Below are 7,037 nucleotides of genomic sequence, written 5' to 3' on the forward strand. Positions count from 1 at the left end.
ACTGAAAGGTGGAGACAGCCCCTCGGAAGCGTACAGCTTGGCGTCGGTCACTGAGGAAGTCTGTAAGCCATGGTATGAGATTTCTCCGAAGCCCGAGGTCAATAGCTTTGTTTATGATTATATTGTGGTCGACTAGGTCGAACGCTTTAGTGAAATCAACGAAGGCGACAGCTACAGACGTTTTTCGTTTCTCGAGATGGCGGTATATGTAATCGAGAAAGCTGACAAGACAGTGAGTGGTGGAGGAAGTTTTCATGTTGCCAAATTGCTGAGGGTCTACGACTCCTGCAATATCAGCATAAGCCCTGTCAAACACAAAACTTTCACAGATTAGGCTGGGTATTGGGGTGATTGCAATAGGTCGTAGCTGGTTTAAGGATTGTGGGCTGGTTGACTTGGGCACTGGTGATACATAAGAGGTCTTCCAGTCAGCTGGGCATCTGGCTTGACTGAGAGAAGCATTGATGATGGAGCAGAGGGGTTTAGCAAGCTCCGGGGAGAACTCCTTGAACAGTTTCATTGGTAACTCAATTGGGGTGGTAGAGCGTTTTAATTTTAGTTTGTCCAGGCGTTTTGCTACGTCAAATTCTTCTACTAAGTCAGTGGGAAGGGGGGCTGGTAGGTAAGCAGGGAGAGTGGTTGTGTCAAGCCGTGGGAGCGTCTGGCATATAGTAGCGAAATGGTTATTTGTTTGCTCAGCTGCGTCAACATTAGTGAGATGGCTGAGGAAGGGGAGGGGATGTGTCATATTGTTTAGTCCACAGAGTTCTTTAAGCTTACCATACCATTGACTGATGTTGGTCTGCTTCAGGTGTTGTAATTTGGTTGGGTAGTGGGACTTCTTTGCAGTGCGTATTTCGCGGATGACTCTGTTGCGAAGTGACCTGTAGCGGATGTGGTCATTGAGATGAAAGGCTCTGTCTCTCTGTTGCATAAGTCTTTTGATCCGAGGTGTGATCCAGGGCAAGTCAGCTGGGTGAGATCTGACGGACTTCTCGGGGAAGAAGTGGTGGTGAGCTTCGGTGGTGGTGTTGGTATAATTTATCCATTTGGTTTCCACGTCATCCACGCTGAGTACTTCAGTCCAGGGATAGTGAACTATCCACTGTCCAAAGAGGCGTACTGCAGAGTCAGTAATCGGCCTGTAGGTCTTGATGTAGGGTCTCTGTACTTGAGTGGGAGTGGCAGCAGGGGACCAGAGCACTGATAAGTGTGTGCTACACCCGATTGGAGGCAGTGGTTGAGGAGGTTGGTACTGGTCCGCTAAGTCAGTTAAGATAAGGTCAAGGGTGTTTTGACCGTGTGTGGGGAAGGTCACGACTTGTGATAGTGATAGCTGGTCCTGGATATCAGTGGTGTCAATTTCATTTAAATCCCCACATAATACTAACTTGGCACATGGGTACCTAACTCTGAGGTGGTCTGAGGTGGTGATGAGATGATTGATAAGAGTGTCTCTGGTGGGTGATCGAGGCGGATGGTATGCTACACAGATTATGATGGAGGCAGTGTTGCGTGGGTGTGCCCGCAGCACGACACGTACCCATAATGCTTCCACATCTGCTGGGACTTGAACATCCAGGCGTGAAGGGCGTAGGTCATCTTGACAGAAGAGGGCAACGCCCCCTCCGCGTCTTTGTGAACGAAGGTGATGAAAGAGTTGATATCCCTCAATATGACACGTTTCAGGTACAATTTGCCAAGCCTCACATATGGCAACGACGTTCGCGGCGGTTGACCTGACTGTAGTTGCCAGCTCGTCGAACTTGTTAGCTAGGGAAGTGACGTTGGATAGCAGTAAAGACGGGAGATCATACCATATCCGTGGAACTTCAGTGTGGTGGTATGGTCTGTCAGGGGTGCTTTTGTAAAGATTAGTAGGGTCATTACCTATGCTTGACCTCTGTGGACTTGTTCTCACCCTCCTCTGTATATATATATATATATATATATATATATATATATATATATATATATATATATATATATATATATATATATATATATATATATATATATATGATGCTATATGTAGTGATGATGGATGTTGTTATATGTAGTGATGATGGGTGGTGTTATATGTATTGATGATGGATGATGTTATATGTAGTGATGATGGATGATGTTATATGTAGTGATGATGGGTGGTGTTATATGTAGTGATGATGGCTGATGATATATATATAGAATATGAAAAGTATCCCTCTGTTGTCATTGGCAGCTTGGATAAGAAATGTGAATACTGCAGTGCAAAGAAGTACAAAGGAGAATCTGCTGGACTGTGCTGCTCTCATGGGAAAGTACGACTGGCAAATTTGGAAAAACCACCACAACCATTAAAGACTCTCATGCTGGGAACAACAACAGAGTCAAAACACTTCTTGGAAAATATACTGAAGTACAATTCATGCTCCCAGATGACATCCTTTGGAGCTACCAGAGTAGTTCGTGAGCACGGATACATACCAACATTCAAAGTCCAGGGTCAAGTCTATCACAAAGCAGGATCCCTCTTACCACTGGAAGATGAGCAGGCAAAGTTCCTCCAAATCTACTTCATGGGATATCATGAAAAGCAGACTACTATCAGGTGTGGCAACATTCAAGGTGTCAGACATGACATTGTCCTATCTATCCAAGAAATGCTGCATGAGCGCAACACGTATGTATAGTCATTTAAAAATGCCCTGGAAAACATGCCTTCTGACGAGTACAAAGTCAGGATCAAAGCAGACACCTTAATGCACTACAGTGAGATAATGTGGAGCCTCCCGGAGGGTGGCGTCCTACCGTGGCCTAGCGAAAGAGCCGCCCGGAGGGCGACGATTCCGCTAGTATTGCATAAAAGGAAGTAAAACTGTATAAAAGGAAATAAATAATGTAAAAGAGGAAGTATCAGAGACAAAAGTCAGTTATGTAACTTTATTAAAAACCATAAGTTAATCCAATACTAATTTACACAACAATTATTTGACTTTAGATACAAGACAGTGTTAAACCACATCTAAAGTCAAAACAACGCATAAGATGGTACTGTTAACACCAGGAATAAGGATACTTATATAAACACTGAAGTTGAAATACTGTACATGGACGACTGTGCAGCCATCACACTACGTTATGTTACCCAGATGTGTTGAGTAGTATTATTACACAGCAGCCGCAAGTTGTAGAGCTGTCAGTATAAAACACATCTCCCCCCCCACCTGTACTCCTTACTCCTCCCTCCTCCAGGTCCTCTCTCCTTTTCTCTCTTCCCCTCCTCACTATTCTTCTTTCCTCTCGTCTTCTCCTCTGTCTTCCTCCCTCCTTCCCTGCATTCTCCTCCCCTCCTCACTACACCCTCCCCCTTTTATCACTACTTCCTCCTCCACTTATCACTCGTCCCCTCAGTGGATTGTGGCAGCCATCTCTGTAGGTATAAGATTTTATTTGGTTGATAATAATTTTTTAGAGAAAATTAAAATAAAACCTGGATAATGATTAATATGGTTGATGAAACTCAAGGAAACAAAAAATTGAAGACCAAAATATTAATAGGAATAATAACTGATTAAAATTAATAAATGAGTGAACAAAAGTATTAATATTGAAATATATAAACAATTAATATAATATAGATTAATAGTAAATATATGTATTGAGCACAACGATGAAATAGAATATATTTACACTAGTGACAGACATGATGTTTACCTTCAGTTCTTTTACCTTCAAGGGTTATATTTTAAACCACCATCTTAAACGGGTTACACTTTAAACCACCATCTTTAAAGGGTTATAGTTTCAACCACCATTTTAAAAGAGTTATGGGCTAAAACATCATCCATAAAGGGTTATTGCTTAAGCCTTCATCCTCAAAGCGTTATAATTTAAACCATGGAGGTTGAATGGATGGAGGCGGTGTTCGCTGTGTATGTAACAGAGGCACGTGAAACCAGGCTGCCATCTTGGTCAGGGCAACAAGGTCACAGTTGCTGCAGCTACTTACGAAGAAACGTTGATTGCAAATAACTATGCAGGATTCATACTATTGTTTTATTTATTATGCACATTATAGAGGGATCAAACAAGGAGGATGAAGTCACTGAGAGAAAAGCGCTGCCATATTGGCAAAGGCATCAGGTCACTCCGTGACTTCACCTGAGGCAGCGGGTGCCGCCTCCATCCATTCAACCTCCTTGATTTAAACCATCATCCTTAAAGGGTTATATCTTAAATCATTGCCCCTCAATCGGATAAACCTTAAGTTACACATAACAGTAGGCGAGTTAATACCACAAGGAAAATCACCAGAACATTGTCTCCTCCCCTAACATACAGAAGGTGTGTTCTTGGTTTTCTTTTACCTGGCATTTTATCTTGTATAAAAATTCAGTGAGAGAGTACCAAAGTCCATGCTATCATTTTTTTTCTTTACTTTTTGTTGTGTACACAGATCTAAGTTAGAAAATATTTCAAGGAAGCGCCAAGCACATCACAGGGGACGAACACAGATGTTATCAGCCTGGAGTTTTCAGTCTTGGTGAAGGTCAGATTTAATACTCATCTAAACGGTGTATTTGTCCGTAAAATGTGATGGTACCACAAGGATGTGTATCACTACTATTACTCATCAGTTTGTTGTAGTTTGTTATACCTTGACACAACTTCTGCCGCAGTTGGGGTGTAAACAGCAGCGACGCTCGCCATTCTCTCCTTCGCCATTTTCCCCTTCCCCATTTTCCCCTTTACTGCTTTCCCCATTTCCATTCTCCCCTTCGCCATTCTCCCTTTCGCCATTCTTTCCTTCGCCATTACCATTGTCCCCTCTGCAGTCCTTGTCGTTGTTGCAGCGATGAAGAAATTGGACACACGCTAAATCCGGGTCAGGTGGAGGACAGTCTTTCCTGTGGAAGGATTATCGTGTTTGTAAAGACTATGAACGGCGTCTATTACGTTATTTACGAAGGTAAAAACAAACATGTTAGCTTAGCTGTAAGAAATAGTTGCTTAGTTTAATAATAAATCACACAGAGACATTTAATTATCATTAAATTTTGCAGATTTATTTTTAATGTGTTTGGGAAGTTTCACAAAACTCCATCGAGGAAGAAATCAAGATATAAACATTATGAGTGACCATGAACTGGCTATAATCTACGTCAGTGCGGATGAGTGAAAATGTTCTTCTTAGTCAGTCATTAAGTTGATGACTTAAATATTGTGGGTGAAATATTATAAGTGTGGTGTATCATCACTACACTAACATAATGATTGTAGTATTGTATAGTGAAGTAATATAAGTAAGGTGTATCATCACTACACTAACATAATGATTGTAGTATTGTATAGTGAAGTAATATAAGTAAGGTGTATCATCACTACACTAACATAATGATTGTAGTATTGTATAGTGAAGTAATATAAGTAAGGTGTATCATCACTACACTAACATAATGATTGTAGTATTGTATAGTGAAGTAATATAAGTAAGGTGTATCATCACTATACTGACATTATGCCTGTAGTATTGGGTAGTGAAGTATTATGATTGTGATGTAATACCACTAAACTAATGCATACAAAACATCACCCTAACCAGGTAAAGTATTCATTAACCTTGAGCTACATCATACAACCATAGGAGTTGTACACTAAGTTTCACTTCTAAGGTAGAAACTTGGACTGCTCTCTGTTTGTACACTTATTAACACAGTAACTGACACACATCGTAACTAAACATGACAAACTTTACTCCACTTCCTCTTCTATCTGTTCTACTGAATATTTGGCTCCACACCTGACAGATGTTACTAACAAGTCACATCTCTTAAGTAGAGTGTTGATAGTAACAGAAACATTTTATAACAAAACTATGAATTATGCTTTAGGAACTCACGATTGTTTTGCCTGAAATCTGGTCAGGCAGGTTTTGCCACAGTCGACCTCACAGCAGTACAATTCGTCATCACACTGTGAGTGAGACTCACAGGTCTGGTTGCAAGAGTACCCATTGTCACCAACAGGAGGACACACGTCTGCCCCACTACCAGTAGGAACTATTCTTAATCCTCCAGGAGCTTAAGTATGATTCTTAAAACAAATTATTGACTTAAGATCAATATATGAATCTTCACATCTCTAAGTGGTCTGGGATATTTTTGAATGACAATAAATTTTAACAAGACCTGTGACCCTTGATTATATAAAGCAATATAGGAGCTTTAAGCTATAATAATAATAATAATAATAATAATAATAATAATAATAATAATAATAATAATAATAATAATAATAATAATAATAATAATAATAATAATAATAATAATAATAATAATAATAATAATAATAATATTATTATTATTATTATTATTATTATTAATAATATTTAAAGAAGTACATGTTGAGTAGTTTACCTACAAGTATTAACAAGCTGAACTTATAAATGAAGGATTGACTCGAGCAGATGTAACTATTACTTACGATCCATTTCGATCAGACTGTCCCGAACGTGACACTGCCACCATCACTGACTGTGAACAGATGAAAGGGGGAAGCGTTTATAACAAGCACATTACCTTATATAGTTATATACATACCACACACTACTAAACCAACCAACACAATCTATAGCACACACACACACACATACACACCTCACACTACTCACCACACATAACACTACAGTGAACATCAACAGCTTCATCTTGAGTTCTTCAGCAGTACAACTGTAAGGTGCAGAACGACGTGTGTATGACGGTGGACTATGCTGGCTGTTGACTGAACTTCTGAACCTGACAGCGTCTTACACAGCGGGTCGCTTTGATCGACAGGCTTATAAATGGCAGTGTTGCGGGAGGTGGGGATGTAAGGAGGGATAAGTAGGAGCGCTGGAATGAAGTGAGTGGAGTTGGGTGGTGGGTGGTTGCTGGGTAGGTGGTTGACGGAATAATATCACAGGAATACAAACAAGCGCAACTGACCTGAACGTGACCTCATTTTGCCTGACACTAAACTAACCCCATCTAACACTAAATTACCCGTACACTAACAAT

General features: G+C 40.3%; 1 protein-coding gene across 1 annotated transcript; it reads right to left on the bottom strand.

Annotated features, from left to right (window-relative positions):
* Positions 1-3,301: 3,301 nt before the first annotated feature.
* Positions 3,302-6,511, bottom strand: LOC121855166. The gene is made up of 4 exons (XM_042350034.1): positions 6,466-6,511; positions 5,882-6,028; positions 4,640-4,889; positions 3,302-3,412 (listed from the first exon to the last, which is right to left on the bottom strand). The coding sequence occupies exons 1-4, from the start codon at positions 6,507-6,509 to the stop codon at positions 3,359-3,361; spliced, it is 495 nt and encodes a 164-aa protein (XP_042205968.1). The 5' UTR covers positions 6,510-6,511; the 3' UTR covers positions 3,302-3,358.
* Between the last annotated feature and the right edge of the window lie 526 nt (positions 6,512-7,037).

Source organism: Homarus americanus, unplaced genomic scaffold, assembly GCF_018991925.1.
Source record: "Homarus americanus isolate GMGI-L3 unplaced genomic scaffold, GMGI_Hamer_2.0 scaffold58179, whole genome shotgun sequence".
NCBI classification, from domain to species: Eukaryota; Metazoa; Arthropoda; class Malacostraca; order Decapoda; family Nephropidae; genus Homarus; species Homarus americanus.